Source organism: Meriones unguiculatus, chromosome X (genome assembly GCF_030254825.1).
Source record: "Meriones unguiculatus strain TT.TT164.6M chromosome X, Bangor_MerUng_6.1, whole genome shotgun sequence".
Taxonomy (NCBI): domain Eukaryota; kingdom Metazoa; phylum Chordata; class Mammalia; order Rodentia; family Muridae; genus Meriones; species Meriones unguiculatus.
Genome location: NC_083369.1, coordinates 40,179,903 through 40,207,393, shown reverse-complemented (window position 1 = coordinate 40,207,393; position 27,491 = coordinate 40,179,903). Strand labels below are relative to the sequence as shown.

At 44.6% G+C, this 27,491-nt stretch overlaps 2 protein-coding genes and 1 long non-coding RNA gene across 12 annotated transcripts; 1 reads left to right on the top strand and 2 right to left on the bottom strand.

Annotated features, from left to right (window-relative positions):
• Window positions 1-6,597: 6,597 nt before the first annotated feature.
• Tafazzin (tafazzin, phospholipid-lysophospholipid transacylase) lies at window positions 6,598-13,446 on the bottom strand. Of its 10 annotated transcripts, none has more exons than XM_060375715.1 (10): window positions 13,045-13,446; window positions 12,752-12,880; window positions 12,452-12,497; window positions 12,126-12,211; window positions 9,388-9,468; window positions 9,268-9,309; window positions 8,973-9,038; window positions 8,770-8,826; window positions 8,306-8,383; window positions 6,598-7,347 (listed from the first exon to the last, which is right to left on the bottom strand). In XM_060375715.1, the coding sequence occupies exons 1-9, from the start codon at window positions 13,151-13,153 to the stop codon at window positions 8,334-8,336; spliced, it is 666 nt and encodes a 221-aa protein (XP_060231698.1). In that variant the 5' UTR covers window positions 13,154-13,446; the 3' UTR covers window positions 6,598-7,347; window positions 8,306-8,333. The 10 variants fall into 10 exon arrangements, with proteins under 10 accessions (XP_060231698.1, XP_021514979.1, XP_060231697.1 ...); XM_021659304.2 differs by having other exon boundaries at window positions 8,774-8,826; window positions 13,045-13,445; XM_060375714.1 differs by lacking the exon at window positions 6,598-7,347 and adding an exon at window positions 7,366-7,837.
• Window positions 13,447-14,489: 1,043 nt separating this feature from the next.
• Window positions 14,490-18,400, bottom strand: LOC132649845 (uncharacterized). The gene is made up of 3 exons (XR_009588352.1): window positions 18,303-18,400; window positions 14,784-14,977; window positions 14,490-14,587 (listed from the first exon to the last, which is right to left on the bottom strand). It is a non-coding gene; the product is annotated as an uncharacterized LOC132649845 (long non-coding RNA).
• Window positions 18,401-25,293: 6,893 nt separating this feature from the next.
• Window positions 25,294-27,278, top strand: Dnase1l1 (deoxyribonuclease 1 like 1). The gene is given in 5 exon segments (XM_021659307.1): window positions 25,294-25,338; window positions 25,340-25,486; window positions 25,811-25,886; window positions 25,974-26,061; window positions 27,176-27,278. Coding segments are annotated over 5 exon segments (459 nt in total).
• Window positions 27,279-27,491: the final 213 nt, after the last annotated feature.

The following is a 27,491-nucleotide window of genomic DNA, read 5'->3' as shown; positions in this document are numbered from 1 at the left end:
ATTTCTTTTCGTATTTTATTTGTTTCCTCTGTTATCATCTTCTTGAGCATAGATGTTAGGTCGTCTCCTTGAATTTCATTTATGCTGGGGTGTCTAGGGCTATTTGCCCCTGGATAACTGCGTTCTGGAGATGCCATAATGTTCTGGCTTTAGTTGGTTGAACTTTTACGCTGTCCCCTACCCATTGGGCTATCTTAGTTGTTTGAATTTAGTTTCTGGTTGTTCCTGGACTCTTGTAGTGGAGAGAATCCCTTTGGCAGGAAGATGGTTTTTCCTGAAGGAAGCCTTTCCAGCTTTTTGGGTATAGTCCCTGGATGTCTGGTGTTTTTCAGGAGTTGCTACAGCTCACCTCAGGCCTAGAGACCTGGGTGGTAACTGTGGTCCTGATTAGTCAAGAGGGCTTTCCTCTCACTGGGAGAAGTCCTGGAGACAGTTGCCCTCCTTCTGGGTTTCTTGCTGTAAATTTAGTGATCAACTGCTGTAACCTGTGTGTCCCGTGGTTTGGTCTGTTTTGTTAGGGATAACTGGTTGCCCTTTGGAGCAGTATCTGGGGGGTTGATCTCAGGGTTCCCGGTCTTTTGTAGGTCTGAGGTTGGGGCTCTGTGCCCCAGAACCCAAGAGGTGATCTGTGGCGGGTGAGTACTGCTCTGGTGTCTTGGGGCACACAGTTCTGCCTGTAAGGTGTATTTGGTACAATGCAGGCCTCTGGTCTGGCGGAGCGTGCACCCACCTGCTAGTCTGTGGAAGCTGAGTTTCCGATCACTCTGTGCTCCCTGTTTGGGCCCAGATCTGTGATGGCTGGGCGTACTCACCTGTCTGCGATCTGCAGGCTGCTAGACTTTCCCTAGGTGACCCCAGCAGCACGGTTTCTTCCTTCCCTATGGGGTCCTCTCTGGACAGGGGTTCTCAATCCCTGTTGTACTGGGGCGCACAGCTTGTCTGTACCACTGAGCTGAGGGCAGGAGCTCAGTTGTGTTGGCGGTGGGTACCCGCCGTCCTAGCGACCTTCTGGGGATAGACTGATCAGTCTGGCAAGTTTGCTTCCCAGTGGGGTCCCCCTGCGGCTGGGACTCCCAGCCTCAGGCACCCTTGTGCTCACGGATCAGCCTGGGAAAGTGATTGGGATACGGACGCTTGTGGCTCCAGCCCGGAGACCCAAAGCCCGTGTTACCCGGGATTTCTTCCGGGTTCTGGCTGGGTAGCCGTGAGTGGACCCGACCGATTCCCACACCGTGGGAGCCTCCCCTCACCTGGGAAACACGATTGATGTAGTTTCAGGGCCCAGAGTTCAGTCTCCTGGTCTCTGCACGGGGAGTGCTTCTCAACGTGGTGCTCTCCCGGTGCCGCCATCTTGGCTCCCCCCTTGCTGTTCTTAGGGAAGGTAGGATTTTTTTTAACAGTGGTCTATTGTTTAAATAGAGTTTGTCCAAAATTCATATCCTCCCAAAAAGTTATACCTGCACCTTAATTTGGAAATAGGATCTTTGTACATGTAATCAGTTTATAATAAAGTCATACTGACTGCTAAATTCACAATATGGAAGGATGAGCCACAATCTAATGAGTGGTCATTATAAAGAGAGAAATTCATTTACTTACTTTTTGTTTATGACAGGCTCACATGGCCCAGGGTGGCCTCAGACTCACAAGGCAATAATGATTTGGAATTCCTGGTCCTCCTGTTTCCAACGCCTCTAAATGCTACATGCTACCATGCTAGACAAAAGAGGAAAACATAGATGCAGACAGGGAAGAAATCCAGATGAAGAAACAGACTGCAGTGATGCAGCTATACCTCAAAGATACACACAAGGATTTCTGACAGCACCAAGAGAGAAGAGAGAAGCAGGAACCAATTCTATCCTAGAGCCTTCAGAGCAAACTCAGCTCCCCTAACACCCTGATTTGTGACATGTAGCCTACAAAATCATCAGAAAAGGACTATTTTTTGTTTTATGCTCTTTAGTTGTGGTATATTTATCTCATAGTAAAAAATATATATGGAGAAGAGTGTTTGTTGGGAGCTGGCCACAGTGGTGCATGCTTTTAATCCCAAGGAGGCTGAGGCAGGCAGATCTCTGTGAGTTCTAGCCGAGCCTGGTCTACAAATCGAGTCCAGGACAGTCAAGGTTACACAAAGAAACCCTGTCTCAAAAAAACAAAACAAAACAAAACAAAAAAACAACCAAACAACCCCCCCACACACACAAGACCACAGAAGCAGAATAGTCAGGGCTAAACAAAGAAACTCTGTCTTGAAAAACCAATATAAATTTTTAAATGCATAAATAAGTAAATAAATAAATAGTCATGAAAGTTTCCAGTCATGGTTGCACAGCCATGTAATACCAACATTTGGGAGGTATGGCAGGAGGATCAGGAATTCCAGGTCATCCTTGGCTACATAATGAGTTCAAACACACATGTACCAGCATATACACAAGGACAGATAGGCATACGTTTCTGAGTTGGGGGAAGTCCTCTCTCTTTATTCAACTGCTTTCCTGTTATTTCTTGCTTTTTTGTTTTGTTTTGTTTTGTTTTTAGGTAGGGCTGGATTTTAAACCCAGGCACTCAAGGCCTTACACATAGTAAGTACTCTACTATTGAACCACATCACCAGACTTTTCTAAGATTTTTTTTTTTTTTTACATTTCTGCATATGTATCTTTCTGCATGTATGTACATGCACTACATGTGTGCCTGGTGCCAGTGCAGGCCAGAAGAGAACATTGGATTTTTTGTAACTGGAGTTTCAGATGGTTGTAAGGTAGCTAAAGAAACTCAAACCTGGGTCCTCTGGAAGAACAGCCAGTGTTCTAAACTGGCTGTTCCTATATCCCCTCCTTTCCTTTTAAAGTCTTTTTGTCATGCTACGGATCAAAACCTGGGACCTCTCACATGTTAGGCACACACTATACCAGCTATAGTCTTTGTTGCCATTGTTATTTTGAGATAAGATAATGCTAAGTAGGCCTGATTGGTCTGAAACTGGCCATACAGTGGAGAATGACTTTGAATTCTTCTATTTTTTTTTTTAATTTACTCACTTTTTCTGGGTGTAGCTCCCTCTGTCATCTCATCCAAGTCCTGCCCTCCCTCCCTCTTCCCTGCCTCCCCCTCCCCTAGTCCTCAGAAAGGGGGGACTCTGAAATTTTCTGATCCTATCTTTGTTCTGAAAGTTCTGGGATTGAAGGCTTGTGACACCACACCTCGATGAAGTACTAATTTTGAATTTTTGAGGCAGGGTCTCATGCAGGCCAGAGAGGCTCTGAACTTGCTATATTGTCAAGGACAACCTGCCTCCACCTCAAAATGTAGGGATTGATTGCTGGTATGTGTAATAATGCCTGGCCTCACCGCAGGACTACAGTGACATGATCAAGTGACCATGACTGAAACTTTGAAAGTGGAAGCTAATATTTTTCTTCCTTTAAGCTGATTTCTCTCAAGAATTTTGTCACAGCAACAGAAAACTCAGAAACTCACATTACTTGTAGGAATGCAAATAGTATAGCTACTTTGGAAGAATAGATGTTAGCTTCTAACGAAGCCAATGTATTTAAATAATTAAATGTATTCCTGTCATATCATCCACCAAGCACATTTCTTAGTATTTACCCAAATGAGTTAAAAGTGTATAGTAATGAAAAAAAAATTGCACACAGATGTTTAGAACATCATTAAGCATAATTACTAAAGTTTGGAAGCACCCAAAATGCCCTTCAATGGGTAAGTGACTAAATAAACTAGTACATTCATAGAATGGAATGTTTTTCAGTGCTAGAAAGAATGCAGCTATAATGCCATGAAAAGACATGGAGCAAACTTACATGTTTATCACTAAATGAAAAATAAACAATCTGATACAACTGCAGACTATGGTTCCAAACTTGCTGCTGCATTCAATAGAAAGCAAAACTGTGAAACAGTAAAAGTTCAGCAGTGGCCAGGAGTTTGCTGGGCGGGAAGCCGACTAAGTGGAGTACAGGAGATATGTTTGGTAGTAAAGCTACAATAATGGTGGGCACATGTCACTAAGCATTTGTCAAGACTGTACTGACTTAAGTATGGACTCTGCGATCTCCCACATGTTACGAGATATGTCAATGTGAGTTCATCACTGTGATAGATGGGCTTCTCTAAAAGAGAATTTTGGCATAGGGGAGAAGCTATGTGCAGAGTATATGGGGTATGTAGGGCTCAATATACTGACTTTTTGTGAATACAAGACCATACTGAAAAAGTCTATATTTGAAGGATGTGGTATAGCTTAGTGCTAGACTGCTTGCCTAGCATACTGGAGACAGTATTTCAAGTTATTTTTTTTTAAGGGCTTTTTTGTTTGTTTTCCTTTTTTTAATTAATTTATTATGTATAGTGTGCTCTATCTGCATGTAAGCCTGCATGCCAGAAGAGGGCGCCAGATCTCACTCTATAGATGGTTGTGAGCCACCATGCAATTGCTGGAAATTGAATTCACGACCTTTAGAAGAACAGCCAGTGCTCTTAACTGCTGAGCCATCTCTCCAGCCCTCAAGTTATTTTTTAGATTCATCTTTTTTATTTATGTATATATCTGTGTGTAGTTGTCTACGGAAGTCAGAAAGGATATTGGATCCCCTGGAGCTGGAGTTATATGTGGTTCAGTCTTTTGACATTGATGCTAGGAATAGAACTCAGGTTCTCTGCAAAAGAGAACCCTTTTTTATTTATTTATTTATTTATTTATTTTTTGAGACAAGGTTTCTCTGTGTAGCCTTGGCTGTCCTGGACTTGCTTTATAGACCAGCTGGCCTCAAACTCAGAGATCTGCCTGCCTCTGTTTCCCGGAGTGCTGGGATCACTGGTGTGCACCACCATGCCCAGCTTTTTTGGGTTTTTCAAGACAGGGCTTCAAACTCACAGATCCACCTGCCTCTGCCTTCTGAGTGCTGGGAATAAAGGTGCTTGTCACTCCACCAGTTTCAACAAGCACCTTTAACTGCTGAACCATTTCTCCAGCTCCACACCCTCATTGTATGTATATACATATGGGCATGTGTCATGGCAAGTATGTAGAGGACATATCAGAAACAACTTTCATCAGGTCCTTCTCTCCTGCAATGTGGGTTCTGGGGATCTAACTTAGGTTGACAGTCTTGGTAGTGAGTACCTTTACTTGCTCAGGTATCTTTCTGGCCTTTTTCTTTTTTGACAAAAGGGCTCATAGAGCACAGGATGGCCTTCAACTCACTATGTAGCCAAAGATGACTGGTGTCAGTTATTAATATTCATTATTGGTTTATCTTTTAGTCAAACAGTGGCTAATCCTAAAACAGCTGTATACCCATATGACCACACAGAGGGTAGGATTTACTTAATTAACCTAGAGCACAAGGCTGGACAACAATTACTTCATCCTAAACCTCCAAGCCCGCATAGTTTCCTCCCATTCAGATTTCCCACATTATACATGCTTTTAGTCACATCTTAGGTCCAGTTCATCTCTCTCCATGGTTCCAACTCCTCTCCTTCTTACTCTGCTCTCTGACTCCCCCACTCCCTTATTTCTCCTTCCTTCTGGACCAGGATGTCCCACCTTATTCCCTCTATTGCTCAGCATTGTGGCTGGTTGTTTTATTGACAATTCAGAGAACAAAGGGTGGCATGTTTACACAAATTTGAGACAGGTAATGGTTAGAATAAACATCACAATGCAATGTCCGGATTGAAAACAGACAGTGGGGTAGAGAAATGAGCATTTGAATGAACAAGGGTAAATTGTATACATTCCATAAGAACATTATTCCGACTGATGACCTTGAACTTCATAACTACTTCCAGCATAGGCTTACACCACTGTACCCCACGCCAGTGAGGGTGTGTGTGTTTGAACAAATGGAATTGTATTATAGGATATAAGATTAAACCTCCTAAAGAAACATAGCTGGTATTTCTCCAATGGATATAAAATAGATATATGAAATGGGGTTGCTACTCTTGGACTTTAGTTATATGGTTGGCTTTCACATGTATTTTATCCCCACAAAGTGATTTTTTTTCTCTTCTGAAAAGAAGCTGGGTATGGGGGCACCTGTAATCCCAGCACACTAGGAGGCTGAGGCAGGCGGATCTTTGTGAGTTCAAGGTTAGCCTGGTCTACAAAGTGAATACAGGGCAATCAATGCTACACAGAGAAACCCTGTCTCAAAAAAAAAATCAAATTTTAATTGTCTTCTCTTGCTTTCCTTCTTTTTTCCCAAGACGGGGTCTTACTGTACAGCCCTGGCTGACCTAGAACTTACTATGTAGACCAAGATGGTCTCAAATGCAAAGACCCAACCCAATTGCCGAGATTAAAGGAGTGCATCACTATGTACACCTAATTTTCCTCTTAAGACAGGGTCTCATTATGTAACTTTAGCTAGCCTGGAACTTACTAGACTAGGCTGGTCTTGAACTCATAGAGATCTTCCTGCCTCTGCCTCCCATGCTTGATTTTAGTTTTTTTTTTCTTTTTTCCTTTTCAGTCTCTCAATATCCCAGGCCAACCTTGAACACAGGCAATGGTCCTACATGAGCCACCCAGGCATGTACCATCATGTCTGACGTCACTTGAGGTTTTAAAGCTAATTTGTTTATTTATCAATTTATTTTTGGTTTTTCAAGACAGGGTTTCTCAGTGTAGCCTTGGCTGTCCTGGACTTGCTTTGTAGACCAGGCTGACCTCAAACTCACAGAGATCCACCTGCCTCTGCCTCCCAGAGTGCTGGGATTACAGATGTGCACCACTGCACCCGGATCTGAAGCTAGTTTATTAATCTTGTTTTGCCACCTTTATGAATCCTGCCACACTGTCATTTGGCTTACAGGTGATAATGAAAGACTTGAGTGACCAGTGCACAGTAAGATCCTAATGTCCAGGGCTGGAGAGATGGCTCAGAGGTTAAGAGCACTGTCTGTTCTTTCAAAGGTACTGAGTTCAATTCCCAGCAACCCCATGATGTCTCACAGCCATCTATAGTGAGATCTGGTGCCCTCTTCTGGTGCATTCATCAGAATGCTGTATAAATAATAATAAATAAATCTTTAGGGCTGGAGAGATGGCTCAGAGGTTAAGAGCACTATCTGTTCTTCCAAAGGTCCAGAGTTCAAATCCCAGCAACTACATGATGGCTCACAAGCATCTATAATGAGATCTGGTGCCCTCCGGTGAGCAGGTGTACATGAGGCAGAACATTGTAAACATTTAAAAAAAAAAAGAAGAAGAAAAGATCCCAATGTCCATCTACTTAAATGATTTCACTCTATCCAGGCTCAAGGGTCCTGTTTTCTTGTCCAGCAAGGTATTTCCTATCTGCATTCCTACGCAGAAGAAAGAGGTATGGTAGCACAACACAAATGTTTTATTACTCTAAAAACATTAAAACTCAGATCCCAGGATATAGGGGATATCAAGGCAAAAAGATTAGAGAAGTGGGTAGGCCCTGACATTGAAATTCCATGGTTAGATCTCAGAGGCCCTTTTTATGCCATCTAGCAGAAACATCTAGTTAAGTTTAGCTGTGATTGAATCTTGGCCAAGACCTTCTCTTCTTGTCTAGGACAAGCCTTGTAGCAGAAGCTCAGGTAGAAGAATGAGCAGCTCCTGGACAAAGGTAGGCAAGTGGTAACACATCCAATCCAAGGGGCCATTTGAGTCTTCTTTCTTCACCTATGGCGAGGACACCTATTCTCCTACCAAACTAGTTACTCAGCTGCTTGCTTTGCTCCTTCCCAACGCTACCCGAGAGAGGTAAGAAGGAGGCCACTGCCTAAGTGTTCCTCCCTTCTCAGCCAAGGTTCTTCTTTTAGCCTAAGAGACACAGAGGAGTCAGATGCTCAAGGATAAGAAAGGGTATCCAGCAGGGATTATGAGCCAATCTATCTGAGTTAAAGGCATCAGTCCATTTCCCAGCATCAGTTCTGTTCAAGGAAGAATCTCAAAGGCAGTACAGAGCCAAGCAGGCTTGGGCAGGGACCTATACTACCACTTCCCAAACCCTGAAGGGCCTAGTGCTCCTGTGACTAAGGACTGCATGGCACAGACTGGGCAGGCAAAGCCTATCTTCCAGGCTGGAGGTGGTTGTGGAGCTGTTCTGCCTGCATCTTCAGCCCCTGGAATTCCTCTTGAATGAAGTCTGTGAGGGCTTTTCTCATCTCCACCTGAGAGAAAGGATGGTGCTGGCCTGCATTCCTCAAGGTCTATGGCTGAGGTACCCTGGGAGTCTGAGGGGCTGGGAAGGCCAAGGATAGAGCTAGGGGACCCTGGGAGGAAACTCACAGCCGACTTGTTCTCTGCCTGGAGCCGTTCAAGCACAGGGAGTGCACTGAAGGGTTTCCCGATCAACACGGTGATTTTCTGTAAGGAGGCAGACAATCAAGGATGACGAGGAACCTAATTTCCAGTGCAAACAAAGTGGGTAGTCAGAGCTCTACCCTGTCTTCAATGTGCTTGGTGCTTCTCCTTTAAAACAGGCAGCTGGGCTTAGTGGTATCCAAGGGCCAGCCTAGTCCTGGGACCCATTCCATCAATGATTTGTCTTGCCCCACCTGTCCTCTACCACAAGCCCCCACACACACCTGATTTTTAATTCTTATTCTAAAGGCCTTGCTTCCAGAAAAGCCCACTTAGCTCCTCTACTACATGCTCATGCTCAGCAAATCCTCAATCAATCCTTTATAGTATGGGCTAGAAGACACAAGGCAGATAGCAGGCAAATAGATAAACAAGTCAGCAATGCTTACCCACCTGTCCAAATCGAGGCAAGTAAGGTGGGCTGTTAGGGAGGACGTCATTCATTCCTGTACCACAGTGGATAGAAAGCCAGCCATTGGGGGAAGCAGGATACCAGAGAGAGCCCCAGGCACTTCTCTCAGCCACAACAATCAGCAATCCCCATTAACAACATCTAAGAAAGTCCCCTCTCTACCCTTCACACCTGACTCACCAACATGCCATAGTGGCAGGATAATGGGGTTTAGACGACACTCAGCAATAAGCCGTCCAATTCCTACTTAGGAGAAAAGAAGAAGAATTGGCACAAGCTGGGCCAAGCTTCCCTGCCAATCTTTGGCCAATGTCACCTCTATAGTCTCCCAATTAAAGACTAGTCCTTGACTCACCACCTGTCCACTTCCCACTGCTCCTGACACACCCAACAGAGAGGGGAATGAAGCTGAGGACTCAAAGGGCAATCACTGGATGGGGGACTTGGCTGTGTGAGCTTGGCCAGTAACACTTACCCCACTTAAAGCGCAGGAATTCGGAACTCATGTTTACTTTCCCTAAAGAGAGAAGACAAATAGAAGGCTTGGGCCTGGAACCATGCATGCTTGAGGACCCTGACCAAGCACCCAACTGACCTTCTGGGAAGATGTGTACCCAGTCCCCATGGTTGAGCTTCTCCAAAATGAAGTCCATTCCTTTCTGATAAACACCATCTCCTGAGGAAAAAGTTCTGTTCTCTTTAGTCCATTCTCTAGGGAAGACATCACATCAAGCTTTCCAAACCGTAGTGAAGTAGATTCAGGGCCCACTCCTGGTCCATTCTCATTAGGATGGAGGCAACAGTTCAACCCCCATAGCACCATCCATAGATACCCCCAACTAGGTCTAGAGCCTGTTCCTCCCTGCTACCCTGGCCCTTCACAGTTTTGGCTTGACTACATCATCCTCTCTGGTACTCTGACCCTTCACATTTTCAGTTTGACCATTATCCTCCTCTCAAGATGGGCATGGTGGCTCATGCCTAATATCTCAGCACTTGGGAAGCTGAATCGAGAGCACTGCTGTGAGTTTGAGGTCAGGATGGGCAACACAGTAACATCCTGTATCAAAACAAAACAATATCCTCTGGATGGAAAGATGGTTCAGTGATTAAGAGCACTGGCTACTCTTCCGGAGGATCCAGGTTCAATTCCCAGCACCCACATGGCTCAGCAGTGTAGGCAACTCTAGTCCCAGGGACTCCAACTCCCTCTTCTGGTTTCGCCAGACACTGCATGAATATGGTGCACATACGTGCAGGCAAAACACTCATACAGAGAAAATACAAGTAAAATTTATTAAAAAAAAAAACAAAAACCACAATATCCTCTCAGCCTATTAGTGCCTGTCATATGCAAATAGCACTTTTCTTTTTGAAACAGATAATTAGGGTTAGTACTGTCACTCAGGCTGGCCTCAAACTTAGGGCAATTCTTCTGCCTCAAATTTGCTGGTGCTGGATAATGGGCATACATCAAGACACCTGGATAGACAGTATCTCTTACTGAAATGATAACCATGGCAACTCCTCCATCTCCCTCTTCCCTTATGGCTTGCCCTGCTGGAACCTGCTCTCCCAACACACACCCATTTGCTGACTCCAGATCAGCTCGAGAGTCTCTCTTACTCTTTGGATACCACTGCTTTGGCCTGCCCTGAGGTTTCTGGGCCAAGGGAGAACACTTCAATAAGCAGAAAACACAGAAGGGACTAGGAAATTTGAGAAGACTGATTGGAATTTTATGACTAGCCTGGGTTAATGAGACTATGTCTCAAAACAAACAAATAAACAACCAGATTGGAAAAAACCTGAAAACAGGAGTTCAGCTGCTCTCAGGCTAGTAAAATCTTGGAGACAATCTAAAATGATCACACTGGAATGAGGAAAGGCAACACAAACCTGGATACAGTTAGCCCAGCTATCAGCCACATATAGATGTGGAGACCTAACACCTCTTGTGAGCTAGCAACCAGGAGTGACCTGGACATAATAAGAATCTCTATAGCAGTGGGAAAATAACCAAAGGGTTGACAGAACTTCAAAAATGAAGGGAGGCTGAAGGAACCAATAAATAACTTAAGCGTATAAAGTGGAGGGCATCTCACAGGAGACAGAGAAACACTGGGGCTCTCTCAGGTCAGTGCACTAAGAACTGCCTTGCCACTGTTCTCTGTAAGCCTGTTGTTTGGAAGGAGTGGTTAGTGGTTCAGAAGTCTCAGCCCAACCTCAACAGGGACCTGCCACTCAGGGAACACAAAGAGGCACAGCTTCCCTATTTGGGATGGCAGTACACAAAAGGGTGGTCACCACAGGTGTTTATTCCTCTAGCAAAACCTACTACTCAAATATACCCTCTGAGCTTAAAATGGGAAAGTAAAAAGGATAGTATGCCTTTTGAACAGCAGCTCACACTATTTAAGCTTTCTCAAATGTTATTTCCACTTATGTAAAAATGCTTCAATTTTTACATAATGCTTAATGTAAAATGCTTCAATGCTTAAAGGTCAACCTACAAAATCTTAGGCTTAGGAAAAAAATGGTTTGTTTAGTTTAAATACAGAAACAAAGTAGAGCAAACTCTGTTTCAATCACATGTAATTAGATCTGTGCTATCTTTGAAAATAATGTTACATTTTCTAGTTTTTGCTTTATATTTTTACAAGGCTGGGGTTGGAACTCAGGGCTCTGTGTTAGCTAAGCACAAACTGTACCACTGAACCACACCTCCAGCCCTTAATTCCTCAATTTCTCTGTGTATGTGGGCACACAATGGGTTTAGCTTTTTTTTTTCTTTTTTTTGAGACAAGGTCTCAGTTTCTAGTCCAAGCTGGCTTCAAACTCATGATAAATCACCTACTTCAGCCTCCCAAATATTGCCAAATACTGGTACTACAGGCATAAGCTACCATACCTAGCTTTTTGTTCTTGAGACAGGGTTTCTCTTTGTAGTCTTGGCTGTCTTGGAACTAGTTCTGTAGACCAGGCTAGCCTCAAACTCAGATTCATCTTCCTCTGCCACCTGAGTGGGGTTAAAAGTGTGTAACAGCATGACAAGCTTTTTTTTTAAACTAGGGTGTCTCCACGTAGTCTTGCAGTTCTAGTCAGTCTGGAACTTGCTGACTTGCTGTTTTGACCAGGCTGGCCTCAAACTCACAGCAATCCACATGTCCCTCTTTACTGACTGATAGGATGGGATTATAAGCATGTGCTACCCTCTGCCACCTATACTGCTATGCTATGGCTCCCCTGAGTCCTTTTAAGACAGAGACACTGGCCAACAGCTTCCTTGCCCCCAAGGGAGGCCCAGACATGCCTCCCAGAGTAACAGCTCACCTCGACACACAGGCACACATTTGCCCAAGCTGAAGAAATGGGAGTGCAGCTCCTTGGTGAAGCAGATGTCTGCAGCTGCTGGGGTCCTAGAGCAGCAACAGATCCAGTCATCTCTGCCTTCAAGACTTCCTATTGCTTGTCCCCAGCTCTCCCCACCCAGTACAATGCCTGCCGTAGTTGTCATGCAGAATTAAGCTCAAGAAAAAAGGCTTTTGGGGCTCCACCCATGCCCTTCCTAGAATGCTGGATGCCACCTCCTGATCAGAGGATAAAGGAAAATCTGGGCAGAAATGTATGGCCACTTCAAGGGGCCCATTCCTCCTCACCAACGCATCAACTTCAGGTTCCAGATGTGGCGGAGTTTCAGGATCCCTATGAAAAAGGAAAGTTCTTGATGTGACATGGCTACTTTTATACTACTTCTAAATTTCGGATATCCTGCCCAAATCACATTCCCTGACACAATCCTAAGGGGAACACACAAAACTTCCAGCAGCTAGGCAGTAAATATCCAATAAGCAATGCCAGGTTTTCCCAAAGAGCCTGGTGAGAAGTGAATTTATTCTGTCTTTGGCTGGTGCCTGCTCTGGTTTTGTCTCCCTGAACTAGCCGTACTGGCACAGTACCCCAGAGATGAGGGTCATCCATGCAGGACTGATGGTTGGAGACGGTGATGAGGGGAGTGGCAGGGTCTCGGTTCTCAATAAGATCATATAGCACTTCCTTGTTGTGCACGGTGAGGTGGTTCATGTACTCTGGGAAGAGAAATCAGTCTCAAGCTCTTGCGCACCTCACCTGCCCGAGGCTTCCTCCTCTGCCAGAAGAGCCCCCACCGTACCCCCAGTACCCAAACCAAAACCTAACCCTAGCCAGGCTGGAGGTCTGTGAACAGACTCTGCCTTGGCCTTTGGCCACTCACTGGTCCAGAAACAGCTGTAGGTGCCCACCAGGCCCATGACGACACTGCTGGCTAGGGTCCAGGTGAGCCGGGGCACTGCGGGGAACGGCCACTTCACGTGGAGGGGCATCTCCTCCGGCTCCGGACCCGCCCCCGGAGCCCGGAGCTCTCCTGCCCCAGGCCAGCCGGTGTCCTCCACCGCTCAGAAGAGAAGGATCTCCGACAGAACAGCAGAGGACTAGACTAAGGTCACCTTGTCGGTCAGTTTGGAGCCTCCCTAGTACTGCTCTCTGAACAGAGAAGAGCTGCAGCTAGGGTTAGGAACCGGGGTTGTTGTAGGGAGCTACACACAATATAGAGCTATCTTGGCGGCCTCAGAGTCCGCGAATCCGCCGGAAAGCGAGCTGAGGAAAGCGCCTTGCCTGTTGTCGCAAAACACGCCTAGGTCGCTTGACGGCTACCGGGGGCAGGGCTATGCCGGCCTCGTCCCGCCCCTCTCCCGTCAAGGTTTTGGCTCCAGACCGCCAAAGCAGCTCGTCTCTTCGGTTTCTAGTATCTATAGGTGACATTAGCTATGCTGCACCATTACATGAAGGTACGCAGAGTCCTAGACTTGAGGAACCCTTTTACTTATTCTCTCTGCCTCTCCCATCCCATGTGTATCCAGTTATGCATGATTCTGAAGGAGCACGCCGACGCCCAAAAAGGGTAGTCAGCATCTATCATTCAGCGCCTTACTATTAAAGCAAGGTCTCTTACTGAGCCTGGGGCTTATGTTTTCCACCAGAAAGCCTCAGAGATTCTGCTTTATCTATCCTCTCCATTTAAAATAGAATAGTCTCCTGTAACCCACACTAGCCTTAAACTCACTATGTAACCTGTACTGGCCTTGAAGTCACAGTAATTCCCCTGCCTCTGTTTCCCAAGTGATAGATAGTATCATGTGTGCATCGCAAGAGGTTTGTTTGTTTGTTTGATTGTTTTTAAGACAGAGAGAGCCTTACTCTCCTGGCTGGCTGGCCCAAAACTCACAAGGATACAGACCCACTTCTGCCTTCCTAGTGCTAAGATTAAAGGCATATATCTCCTGGTATTTTTTAACCCAATTTTATTGATTGTATTGTAGTATTTCCACTAGTAAGCTGGGGGTGGGGGTGGGAGTGGCTATCTTCGCGATTGAACACTTGCTTAGCATTTATGTAGTACCAAAACTAACAAACAATTTCTGCCATGAGACACTTTTCTAAGCTGCCAGTCCTTAGCCATCCAGTGACTCAGTCTCCAATCACTCTGCCTATCCTGTGCGGAAGGTCCTTTGCTTTGGGTTTTCTGAGTAGTCCACAGGCAAACCTAATTTATTCATGCACAACCACATTGGGGTTCAGGGTCTGAGGACGTGAAGAGATGACTGTCTCTGCTCTGCTCCCTGCTGCAGGGAAGCGGCCAGAGAATGAAAACCTCCTCACCTTGGTTCCTAGGTCCAGGTAATTGCTCCAATGATGAACTACTGCTCCTCAGCACGAAAGGTACTAGTCACACGCAGGTCCCCAAGTTGTAGTTCATTCTACAGAAGAAGTGCCCATGGGCAGACAGGTGGCCAGTTTCCAGGTGCTGGCTCCTGGACAGAGGAGCAGAGCCCAGCTCTGCTTTTTGGGACCAGAGCGTTGGTTGTGGGGCCCGGTGCCTTTGGATGGTTCTAGAAACGGGCTTCCTCTTCTCCCCCTCCCCCTACTCCACCCCACCCTACCCCACATCCTTACCCTTCCTGCCTGGCACTGCAGTTCTGTGGAGTGTTTTATGCGGTTCAAGGCTGGGTTTGGAAGGTTGGGATGTGCATTGAGCTGAGGCCTAGAACAGTCGTTCTTTCTGGTTCTTTTTTCCCTAGAGTTCTATTGGTCTCTGTCCCCAAATGTGGCTTGACCAGTGCAGAGCTGCAACGATGCTCACATGTATCCTAAAACAGACACAGTGCAAGGAGACCAAAATAAGTATGAGTGACAGAGCAGGTGGCCAGAGAGAAACAAATATCAAGGCCAGCCAGGAAGATACTGTTACAGAAGCAATGAGATGGGCAGAACCAGGAAGACATTTCAAGACAGGCACATAGGAAGAAACTAACAGAAAGAAGAAAGGGACAGAATGATTGAGAAAAGCATGTAGATAGAAGCAGAGGGCCTCGTGCTTCTGAATGTGACATGGACAGGGAATACAGTAAAGGGCTGAGCTCAAAAATATGATAAGGCAGAGGTGAGCCTAAGACAAAGATAAACCCGAGACAGATGCTCAAAGAGGGGGATCTAGGAACACCAGGAAAGTTGAGGCAGCCTGGGAATACATTGCAAGTTCGAGGCCAGCCTTGGTTACAAACTGAGACCTATATATGAAACAAGCAAATGAAAAAAGAAAGAAAAAGAAAAAATAAAGCACATAACATGTCACATATAGAAACAGAGAGGTGATGGGAGTCGGGCGTGGTGGTGCATGCCTATAATCCCAGCACTCAGTGCAGAGAAACCCTGTCTCAAAAAAGAAAAGGAAAGAAAGAAAGAAAGAAAGAAAGAAGGAAGGAAAGAAAGAAAAAGGGAGAGAGAGACTGTTGTAATGGCTCAGCAGATAAAAACATTTGCTGCCAAACATGGTGGCCTGAGTTTGATCCTTGGAACCCACATGGTGGAAGGAAAAAGCAGACTCCACATAGATCCATGCACACATGCATACATATACAAACACACACAAAAAAAGAAAGAAAAATTAAGAAGAAGAAAGAAATGCCTAAAGAGGTTTTAGTTTCTAATATGGATAGGACAAACTGGACTTTCCTGAACCTGGAATTATCTCTGTCCTATTGAGGATTATTTATTTTCTGATAAATTGTCTTTTTTTTCTTTTTAATTAATTAATTTAGTATTAATTACAGTTTATTCACTTGGTATCCCAGCTGTATCCCTCTCCCTAGTCCCCTCCCAAACTCTCCCTCCCTCCCTCCCTCCCTCCCTCCCTCCCTCCCTCCTTCCCTCATTTCTGCCCATGCCCCTTCCCAAGTCCACTGATAGGGGAGGTCTTCCTCCCATTCCCTCTGACCCTAGCCTATCAGTTCTCTTCAGGACTGGTTGCATTGTCCTTCTCTGTGGCCTAGTAAGGCTGCCCACCCCCCATGTAGTCTTGGCCTTCCCAGCTGGCCTTGAACTCACAAAGATCGACCTGCCTCTGTCTGCCTGCCCAAGTGATGGGATTCACTGCACTCACTCATCTTTGAGGGTTTCTCTGTATATCCCTGGCTATCTTAGAATTTACTCTGTAGACCAAACTGGCCTTGAACTCAAAGGTCTACCTGCCTCTACCTTTCAAGTACTGGGATCAAAGGTATGTACCACCACCACCCAACAGTACATAGCAGTTTAAAAGAATAAGGGTTTGACCTTATTCCCATTGTTAGTGGGAATGTAAAATGGCTCAACAGCTATGGAAAAGTTCACCTTAAAAAAAAGTGTACCTTAAAAATTAAAAGTAGAACTATCTTATGAATTAGCTATTCTGCTTCAGGAAATTGAGGTGCTTACATTTTTCAAAATGGCTGAGCTGGAATGTGATTCAATTGGTATAGTGCTTGCCTAGTAATGGGGCTTAAATAGTTAGCCTTCTATACATAACCAACATATGAGTCCCTGGGGTCCATCTCCAGCACTGCACAAGCCAAGCTTGGTGGTATATACCTATAATTCCACTTAGGGTGAGGTAGAGGCAGGAGGATCAGAAGTTCAAGTCCTCAATGCTGATGAACAAAGTGTGTCTGAGCACAGACTGATGAATAAAGTGTGTCTGAGCACATACTGTTGGTTTTTTTTTGGGGGGGCAGGGGAGCACAGGGTTTCTCTGTGTACAGTCTTGGTTGTCCTTGACTCAATTTGTAGATCAGGCTGGCCTTGAACTCACAGAGATCTACTTGCCTCTGTCTCAGACTGAAATATTAATAATTCTTAACATTTGCTCAGCAGTTAAGAGTGATTACTGCAACCAGGCGGTAGTGGCGCACGCCTTTAATCCCAGCACTCAGGGAGGCAGAGGCAGGCAGATCTCTGTGAGTTTGAGGCTATCCTGGTCTACAAAGTGAATTCCAGGACAGAAAAGGCTACAGAGGGGCTGGAGAGACGGCTCAGAGGTTAAGAGCTCTGGCTGCTCTTCCAGAGGTCCTTAGTTCAATTCCCAGCAACCACATGGTGGCTCACAACCATCTATGATGAGATTTGGTGCCCTCTTCTGTCATGCAGATGTACACGCAAAATAGAGCACTCATGTAAAATAAAGAAATAAATTAAAAAATGGCTTTAAAAACAAAAAGGCTACACAGAGAAGCCTGTCTCAAAGAAAAGAAAAAAGAAAAAAAAAGAGTGACTACTGCTCTTACAGAGAACAGAGGTGTGGTTCCCAGTACCTCCATCAGGCAGCTTTACAACTGCCTCTGAATTCAGCTCCTGGAGATCCAACTCTCTCTCTTGGCCTCCTTAGGCATCTGCATGTGCATATACCCCCACATACATATGCATAATTAAAAATAAAATCTAAAATTTATTTACGGCTTAAAAAAGAAAATAATATTGACATGTTATGCAACAAGAGAATAAACTGTGAGGACATGATACTCAATAATAATAAATCATAGAAAGATGACTACTGTGTCATTCTACATCTAGAGTGCATTAGTATAGACAAATGAATAGACAGGCAAGCAGGCAAGCAGTAGGGGAGCATGCATCCGCGAGGAGTGGGGTGAATATAATGAAAATACATTGTAGGCATGTGCCTAATTCTCAAAGGACTAATAAAATATTATATTTAAAAAGAACAGACATGGTGAAATGGTTTTTTATCATTTCAAGCACTGAGGAGGCAAAGACAGGCAGATCCCTAGGTTTTCAATAGCTGGCCAAATAACCTAGCCTAATTTGGTGATGTCCAGTCTAGTGAGAGTCTGACTTAAAAAGCAAGGTAGAGGGGGAGCCAAGATGGGGGCGCCGGGAAAACAGTGCGTCTGAGGAGCAGGACAGCACTTTCCATGCAGAGACCAGGAGACTGAACTCGGGGCCCTGAAACTACATCAATCGTGTTTCCCAGGTGAGGGGAGGCTCCCACGGCGTGGGAATCGGTCGGGTCCACTCACGGCTACCCAGCCAGAACCCGGAAGAAATCCCGGGTAACGCAGGCTTTGGGTCTCCGGGCTGGAGCCGCAAGCGGGCGTGTCCCAGCCACTTTCCCAGGCTGATCCATGGGCACAAGGGTACCTGAGACTGGGAGTCCCAGTCGCGGGGGGACCCCACGGGGAAGCAGGGTTGCGGGTCTGATCACAGGTCACCCAGTCTCTCCCCGGAAGGTCTCTGCCGCCATCAGAGCCGAGCTCCTGCTGCGCGCAGAGAGCTTTGCGCTCAGCTCAGTGGTACAGACAAGCTGTGCGCCCCAGTACAACAGGGACTGGGAACCCCTGTCCGGAGAGGACCCCACAGAGAAGGAATAAACCGTGCTGCTGGGGTCACCTAGGGAAAGTCTAGCAGACTGCAGATTGCAAACAGACAGAACTGAGTGCCCCAAGACACCAGAGCAGTACTCACCCGCCACAGATTACCTCAGCTGATCACTAAATTTACAGCAAGAAACCCAGAAGGAGAGCAGCTGCCCCAGGACTTCTCCTGGTGAGAGGAGAGCCCTCTTGACTAATCAGGACCACAGTTACCACCCAGGTCTCTATGCCTGAGGTGAGCTGTAGCAACTCCTGAAAAACACCAGACATCCAGGGACTATACCCAAAAAGCTGGAAAGGCTTCCTTCAGGAAAAACCATCTTTCTGCCAAAGGGATTCTCTCCACTACAAGAGTCCAGGAACAACCAGAAACTAAATTCAAACAACTAAGATAGCCCAATGGGTAGGGGACAGCGTAAAAGTTCAACCAACAAAAGCCAGAACATTATGGCATCTCCAGAACGCAGTTATCCAGGGGCAAATAGCCCTAGACACCCCAGCATAAATGAAATTCAAGGAGACGACCTAACATCTATGCTCAAGAAGATGATAACAGAGGAAACAAATAAAATACGAAAAGAAATAGAAGAAGCTGCAGCCAAACAGTCTGTGGCCTTTAGAGAGGAAATGCTTAAATCACTGAATGAAATAAAAGAAACAGTGGATTGTTCAAACAAACAGCTGAAGGAATTGATGGAAAAACATGAAAATACAGTCAGACAGGGGAAGGAAACCAACAAAATAGCTCAAGACCTGAAGATAGAACTGGAAAAATTAAAAAAAAAAAAAACACAAATGGAAGAAATTGTGGAGAGAAAGAACTTAGGGAAGAAAGCAGGAACTACAGAGGTTAGCATAACCAATAGGCTACAAGAAATGGAAGAAAGAATCTCAGGTGTGGAAGATACAATGGAAGAAATAGATGTATCTGTCAAAGAAAATGATAAATCTAAAAAATTCCTGACACAGACCGTCCAAGAAATTCAAGACAACATAAAAAGACAAAACCTAAGAATAATAGGAATAGAGGAAAAAGAAGATTCCCTGCACCAAGGCCCAGAAAATATTTTCAACAAAATCATTGAAGAAAATTTCCCCAACTTAAAGGAGAGGCAAATAAGAATACAAGAGGCCTATAGAACACCCAATAAATTAGACCAGAAAAGAAAATCCTCCCCGCCACATCATAATCAAAACTGTAAGTATACAGAACAAAGAAAAAATACTAAAAGCTGCAAGAGAAAAAGGCCAAGTAACATATAATGGCAAACCCATTAGAATCACACCTGACTTTTCAACAGAGACTATGAAAGCCAGAAGGGCCTGGACTGATATCATGCAGACCCTAAGAGAACACAGATGTCAGCCCAGGCTACTATACCCTGCAAAACTCTCAGTCCTCATAGACGGAGAAAACAAGCTATTCAATGACAAAAACACATTTCAACAATACCTACAAACAAATCCAGCATTACAGAAGACACTGGAAGGGAAAATACAACCCAAGAAAGCTAGCTACATTCAAGAAAACACAGAAAATAAATAACCCCACTACAGTAAAACAAAAAGCAACCAAGCACACAACCGTATGACCACAGCCAACATCAAATTCAAAGGATCTAACAGCCACTCTCAATATCAATGGACTTAATTCTCCAATAAAAAGACACAGACTAACAGAACGGATGCGTAAACAAAACCCATGTTCATGGTTTGGCAGGATTAACATAGTAAAAATGGCCATTTTACCAAAAGCAATCTACAGATTCAATGCAATGCCCATCAAATTACCAACACAATTCTTTACAGACCTGGAAAGAAAAATTCTCAACTTCATATGGAATAACAAGAAACCCAGAATTGCTAAAACAATACTCTACAATAAAAGATCTTCTGGAGGTATCTCCATCCCTGATCTTAAGTTGTACTATAGAGCAACAGTTTTAAAAACTGCATGGTACTGGCATAATAACAGAATAGTGGATCAATGGAACCGAACAGAGGACCCAGAAATAAACGCACACACTTATGGACACCTGATATTTGACAAAGACGCCAAAACCATACAATGGAAAAAAGATAGCATCTTCAACAAATGGTGCTGGTCCAACTGGATGTCTACATGTAGAAAAATGAAAATAAATCCATACTTATCACCCTGCACAAAACTGAAGTCCAAGTGGATTAAAGACCTCAACATAAAACCTGACACATTAAGTCGGCTAGAAAAAAAAGTGGGGAATACCCTAGAACTCATTGGTACAGGGGAAAACTTCCTGAACAGAACTCCAACAGCACAGGCTCTAAGAGCAACAATCAATAAATGGGACCTCATGAAACTGAAAAGCTTCTGCAAAGCAAAGGACACCATCATCAAAACAAAGCGACCTCCTACAGATTGGGAAAGAATCTTCACCAACCCTTTATCTGACAGAGGACTCATATCAAGTATATATAAAGAACTAAAGAAGCTGAAAAGCAGCAAACCAAGTAACCCACTTAAAAAATGGGGAACAGAGCTAAACAGAGAATTCTCTGTAGAGGAATACCGAATGGCAGAGAAGCACTTAAAGAAATGCTCAACCTCACTAGCCATTAGGGAAATGCAAATCAAAACAACCCTGAGATTTCACCTTACACCCATGAGAATGGCCAAGATCAAAAACTCAAGTGACAGCACATGCTGGAGAGGTTGTGGAGAAAGGGGAACCCTTCTCCACTGCTGGTGGGAATGTAAACTGGTACAACCACTCTGGAAATCAATCTGGTGTTTTCTCAGACAACTAGGAATAGTGCTTCTCCAAGATCCAGCCATACCACTCCTAGGCATATATCCAAAAGAGGCTCAAGCACACAAAAAGGACATTTGCTCAACCATGTTTGTAGCAGCTTTATTTGTAATAGCCAGAAGCTGGAAATAACCCAGATGCCCCTCAACTGAAGAATGGATGCAGAAATTGTGGTACATCTACACAATGGAATATTACTCAGCAATGAAAAATAAGGAAATCATGAAATTTGCATGTAAATGGTGGGATCTGGAAAGGATCATCCTGAGTGAGTTGTCCCAGAAGCAAAAAGACACACATGGTATATACTCACTCATATAGACATACAACATAGGACAAACCCACTAAAACCTGTGCATCTAAAGAAACTAAGCAAGAGAGAGGACCCTAACTAAAATGTCCAATCCCCATCGGGAAAGGCAAAGAGGATGGACATCAGAAGAAGAAGAAAACAGGAAACAACCTAGGAACCTACCACAGAGGGCCTCTGAAACCCTTTGCCCTACAGACTATCAAAGCAGATGCTAAGCCTGATGGGCAAGTGTTGGGCAGAGTGAATGGAATTTTATGTAAGAACTGGGAAATAATAAGAGCTGGAGAGGACAGGGTCTCCACAAGGAGAGCAACAGAACAAGAAAACTTGAACACAGGGAACTTCCCAGAGACTCATACTCCAACCAAGGTCTATTCATAGAGATAACCCAGAACCCCTGCACAGATGTAGCCCAGGGCAGTCCAGAGTCCAGTTGGGTTACATAGTAATGTGAAGAGGGACTGCCTCTGACATAATCTGATTGGCCTGCTCTTTGATCACCTCCCCCTGTGGGGGAGCAGCCTTACCAGGCCATAGTAGAGGACAATGCAGCCACTTTTGATGTGAACTGATGGACTAAGATCAGAAAGGAGAGGAGAACCTCCCCTATCAGTGGACTTGGGGAGTGGCATGCATGCAGAGGGAGGAGGGAGGGTGGGATTGGGAGGGGAGTGAGGGGCTTATGGGGGGATTCAGAATGAATAAATTGTAATTGATGAAAAATTTAAAAAAAAGGGAAAAAATAATTTAAGAACCTTAAATGACTTTCAAAAGTGGAGGAAAACATGGAGTTAGTCAATTGGCATGGAGCACGTCTCGCCCCTGGGGGCAATGGTCTCCTGAACCTACTCAGACCTTGGACACCACCACTGCTAGTTCTAGAACTGATGCAGGATGTTCCAACGAGGGGGTTAAGGTTTCTCATAATATTTCCTATAAGCCCACACCTATTTGTTTATATCCCCCATTTTTATTCATTATTAGCCAGATAGAGCCAAGTAATTGTGGTAATGATACTTGCTTTTTTGCCCAATGCTGCAATGCTAGTAAATTTACTAGCCGGTTACTCGCATGCCTCGCTGGGTGCCTGTGCCCGTTGATGCCCCTCACTCTATGACTCTCTTCAGATAGAAAAGGGATCTTGGAATTACAGCTGCCATTGTTACTGCCATCTCATTGGCGGCTGTTGGAGCTACCACCGCGGCATTAGCCATGAGTCATACTGGGCAGACTGCTCAGACCCTGAATAATCTTTTAGCCAATGTAGCTCATGCCTTAGATGTACAAAAAGGAATTAATGCTCAACTAAAAGGAGGTTTGATGGTGTTCAATCAGAGGATTGACCTCGTGCAGGAGCAAATTGATACCCTATGGCAAATCGCTCAACTTGGCTGTCAATGAAAGTATGCTGGACTTTGAGTCACTAGCATACAACATGAGAATTTTCCCTGTGTTGCAAATCTGTCTAAACAATTGTCTAGCTATATTTTAGGTAATTGGACTGGAGAATTCGATACTACGATGGAGCAGCTGAGAGTGGCCATGGTCACAGTAAATTCTACCAGAGTGGATGCAGGACTAGCCACAGGATTATCATCATGGATTGCTGCAGCCATGAATCATCTGAAGGAATGGGTGGGCATGGGAGCGTTAGCAGGCCTTCTGGTGTTGGTCTCCTTGGTTTGCCTGTGGTGTATATGCAAGATTAGAGTCTCACAACAGCCTAACGCAGCCATGACCATTCAGGCCTTTACAGCCATTGAAGCAGGACAGTCTCCCCAAGCATGATTGGCTACCATAAAAAGCCAAAATGTTACGCTCAGGATGCGAGGCTAAGCACTGCACTCAGGGTCAGCCGCTTTGGACCCAGAGAAGAGCATGTCTGATTGCATGTGGGTTGATGCCCCAGGTCCCGCCTCTGAGAAAAAGGTATCGGACGGGTCTGATGCTCTTTGGGTGGATGACACCTAAATGAACATCGGTACAAAGTCCCAATTTATTTCTAATATCAGAGATCAGACCTCTACTCTTGCCTGATGCGTCTAAAAGAAAAAGGGGGAACTGTAGAGAGCTGCGTAATGCCACGCCTGAAAGATGGAGCTGGTTTCCGCCTTCCACCTTCCCGATGGTGAGTGCTCTCTGTCACGAACAACTCCACATTTGGCTAAGGCCGAGGATCTGGCTTGCTTCCATGTATGTGGACCTATCTGCATTGCCCACGTGGCACGCTGAGGTTGGCTACCCAGAGGCTATTTAAAGTGGGCTGGCTTTCCCCAGGGTCAGATGATTGTTCAAGGTTCCTGAATAAACTGCATTGAAAAAAAAAAAAAAAAAAAGCAAGGTAGATGGCTTGTTGTGGGTTATTAATATTTATTATTGATTTAAGTTTTACTTAAGTAGCTGTTATTTCTAAACCAACTGTATACCCAAATCACCACACAGAGACTAGGATTTATTTATTTATTTATTTATTTAGTTAGTTAGTTATTTAATTATTTACTTTATGTGCATTGGTGTGAGGGTTTCAAATCCCTTAGAATTGGAGTTACAAACAGTTGTGAGCTGCCATGTGGGTGCTGGGAATTGAACCCAGGTCTTTTGGAAGAGCATACAGTGCTCTTAACCACTGAGCCCCGACTAGGATTTATTTAATTAACCTAGAGCACATCCTAAACCTCCAAGTCCACATAGTTTCCTACCATTTAGATTTCTCCCTTTATACTTGCTTTTAGTCATATCTTAGGTCTAGTTCATCTCTTCCCATGGTTCGAAGTCCTCCTGCCAATCTCTGCTTCCCTCTTCTCCTGTTTGCTTCTTTCTCCTCTAGTCTGGACCAGGATGTCTCACCCTATCCTCTTCTTTGCTCAGCATTGTTTTACTGACAATACAGAGAACAAAAGGTGGCACATTTATACAAATTTGAGACAGGTAATGCTTAGAATAAATATCACAATGCAATGTCTGGATTGAAACCAGATAGTGGGGTAGCATTTGAATGAACAAGGGTAAATTGTGTACATTTCACAAGAACATTATTCCAACAATAGCTCCTGAGGTTGACCTCAGACCTCCAAGTGTGCACACACATACAAGCACATGCACTCACATGTACCCATGTACTCACCCACACTTGTGTACAATGCATAGATACATATTACACATTAAAAAAAATAGGATGAAGCTGGGCGAGGTGGCACACACCTGTAATCCCAGAACTCTGGGAGGCAGAGGCAGGCGGATGTCTGTGAATTCGAGGCCAGCCTGATCTACAGTGCAAGTCCAGGACAGCCAAGACTATACAGAAAAACTCTGTCTTGGAAAAAAAATAGGATAAAAAAATAGAAGGAAAGACAAAGCACACAGACAGATTTTGTTGCTAAGTAAGGCTGACCTTGTATGAACTTCTGGCCTTTGTCTTGGCAAAGAAATTACTGTTACAGAGAATAAAGTTTCAATTGAGGAAGATAAAAAAAGTTCTACAGATCTAGGCTGGTAACAGTTGTGCTTCTGGTAAGTTCTCAAAAGACACATACCACTCCACATGTATTTTATTAGGTTTGTTCAGAAGTTGAAACACTTCTGCGGAACAGATGCAAGAAATGTTCAGGACCAGCAGCAGGGAGAGTACCAATTAGCGGCAATCAGCTCCAGTGCCAATGCAGTCTGGACACTCAGGATTCCTCTGGAGGGCTCCTGATGCCACACATGATCATGTGTGGCCTTGTTGTGTTTCTCTTGCTCATCCTCCTGGCTGGTGGAGCTGAAGCTTTTTGTATCTGTGCCTTCAACGCCCAAAGACTAAGACTGGCTAAAGTGACCAAGGAGTCAGTGATAGACATCTTAGTTCAAGTAAATCCATTGTTGCAGAAATCTGTGTCCCTAAGGACCTTGGCCAAAAGTCCCCAGCCCTGCCTGACCAGGTGCATGTACTAAAAAGGAGGGGACATCTGGAAATATGAGTGTACAGATATGAAAATTGTTTTTCGATTATCATTTAATTATGAACTTCCTCCTCTAAAACTGGTCAAGGTATAATGGAATGATGTTCTTTGTTTTCCTGGGTTCCTCCTCCTCCCCCTGCTATCTGGAGCCACTCTGGTGCCAGTCTTTACATATACCAGCCCCTTTATGTTGACAGCTCTGAATTGAGTTGGTATTCCTCATTCCCTGCAGATCCTGGTCTGCTGTGATACCTTGGTGCTTCAGGAGGTAGTGGATTCTTCCCAGAATACTGTCCCCCTCCTGCTTTGAGCTTAAGAGGTAAAGAAAGGACCTTTCAATCTAATTTGGATTCCACCCAGCGCCTCAAAGATCCTAACTCTGGGTTTGTTTCCTGCCAGATTTGACAATTACAGGAATTATAGCTTCCTAAACAGCGCACTGCTGGGATGAAGCACATACAAGATGTATGTGAATAACTACTAGTGAGCACAGGGGTTGAATTCTATCTTCATAAAGACAATTCTGGCTGGGCCTGGTGGTCTGAAGTACCAGCTATTCTATTTAAGAGGCTAAATCATGTAGAATTGCTTAAGTCCATGAGTTCAAGACCAGCTGGGCAATAATGAAAATAGATCTCAAAAAAGTCATAAAAGTTCTGGGGAGAGGTGGCTCAGTAGTTAAGAGCACTTGCTGCTTTTGCAGAGAGAGGAATAGGGTTTTATTCCAAGCACTCACACAACAGCACACAACTATCAACTCCAGTTCCAGAGTATCTGACACTCTTCTAGCCTCTACAGATCCACAGTACACAGAATTTTGCAGGCAAAATTCTCCTACACAGAAAATAAAATCTCTAAGCCGAAGCCAGGAGGTAGTGGTGCACACCTTTAATGCCAGTACTTGGCAGGTAGTTATCTGTGAGTTTGACATCACCCTGGTCTACAAGCAAGTTCCAGGATAGCCACGGTTGTTATACAGAGCCCTGTCTCAGAAAACAAAAACAACTGAGAACATGGCCCACAGAACTAGCTAAGCAGAGTTGATAGGGGCTTACAGAGACTCAAGTGACAAGTCAAGATACTGTATGGGTCTGAGCTAGGTCCTCTGCTGGGTGTTCTTGAGACTCCTAACTCTTGCCTGCTCATGGTCCCCTTTCCTTCTACTGGGTTGGCTCATCCAGCCTTGATATGAGGGTTTATGCCTAGTCTTATAATTTGTTATACCATGTTTGGTTGATATCCCTGGAAGGCCTGCTCTTTTTTTTAAAAAAGGGAAACAGAGGATGAGTGGATCTACGTGGAGAAGGGAGGAGTGGAGAGAGGAGAAATGTATGGGATGTAATGTATGTGGTAAGGATAAAAAAGAATCTTAAATATTAACAAAAAGAAATTCCTGGGAGCTGAAGGCATAACTTAGTGACAGGGTACATGTTTATCTCCAGTGATCAAAGAAAAACTTTTAAGCCAGGGGTGGTAGTCCACACCTTTAATCCCAGCACTTGAGAGGCAGGTTGGATTGGAGCTACACAGAAAAACCCTGTCTAGAAAGAGTTCCAGGGAGCAGGATACAGCTGGTATACAGTTGATATTTGAACAGCCTACTCCATACTGAGGCAGGATTCCACTGGGTGATTCCCAGACAGGACACTACAGTGTGGGACAACACCAACTGTACCTGTGAAGGCTGCAGCTCCCTTTGACTTCCCCAGCTTTCAGCTGATTGCTAAACAGGGTCTCTCTTCAGGTTCTCAGTGTCAGTATTATCCTGTGGCGTTAGAACAGCCTGGCATCTCCTGGAGCTGAAGGTCAACTACAATTTTTTTTCCCCTCCATTTAGGATCTCTTTTGCTTGCTATTTTAAGAGAAAAACAGGGCTAGGACTTTCCTAACATATCCAATGCTGTGATTCCTGT